A 689-nucleotide genomic window follows, 5' to 3' on the forward strand; every position below is an offset into this window, starting at 1 on the left:
ATATATATATATATATATATATATATATATATATATATGTCATCATCATCATCATCATCGTCGTCCTTTAACATCTGCTTTCCATGCTAGCATGGGTTGGACGATTTGACTGAGGACTGGTGAACCAGATGGCTACACCAGGCTCCAATCTGATTTGGCAGAGTTTCTACAGCTGGATGCCCTTCCTAATGCCAACCACTCCAAGAGTGTAGTGGGTGCTTTTACGTGCCACCGGCACGAAGGTCAGTCAGGCGGTGCTGGCAACGGCCACGCTCATATATATATATATGATATTTACCACATGAATTACGATGAAAAGAACATGAGAAAGATATGGGATACAATTTTTTTTGTGCAGGGGTTCCTTGAGACACGTAATTTATTTTAAGGGTTACATAAGAGTATAAAGGTTGAGAAACACTGGTTATGAGTAAGGGTAGGGTTAATGTGGTGTGAGGGAAGAAGAGCAGAACAGGAATGAAATGAAGAATAAAGAAGAAAGTCTCTACTTACTTTTTCTCCCTTGTCAGTATAAGAGGTCTGAAATGCAGAAGGAAATATCGATTAATTTCTACATATATACAAAATTTATAAACATACACATATATTCATATGAGGGTGTGCTGAAAAGTCCCTGGTTTTAACCGTTTTGTTACTGTATTTATTTTGAGATGCTCTGTGTTTCTTTC

The 689-nt window shown here is 37.6% G+C and overlaps 1 protein-coding gene across 1 annotated transcript in view; it reads right to left on the reverse strand.

Moving 5' to 3' along the window:
* LOC106875773 (4-hydroxyphenylpyruvate dioxygenase-like) overlaps window positions 1-689 on the reverse strand; it is a 25,122-nt gene that overhangs the window by 23,244 nt on the left and 1,189 nt on the right. The window contains 1 exon segment of the mRNA XM_052978101.1: window positions 514-540. Coding sequence (XP_052834061.1) covers window positions 514-540 — 27 coding nt within the window.

The sequence above is a fragment of the Octopus bimaculoides genome, chromosome 30, assembly GCF_001194135.2.
Source record: "Octopus bimaculoides isolate UCB-OBI-ISO-001 chromosome 30, ASM119413v2, whole genome shotgun sequence".
Lineage (NCBI taxonomy): Eukaryota > Metazoa > Mollusca > Cephalopoda > Octopoda > Octopodidae > Octopus > Octopus bimaculoides.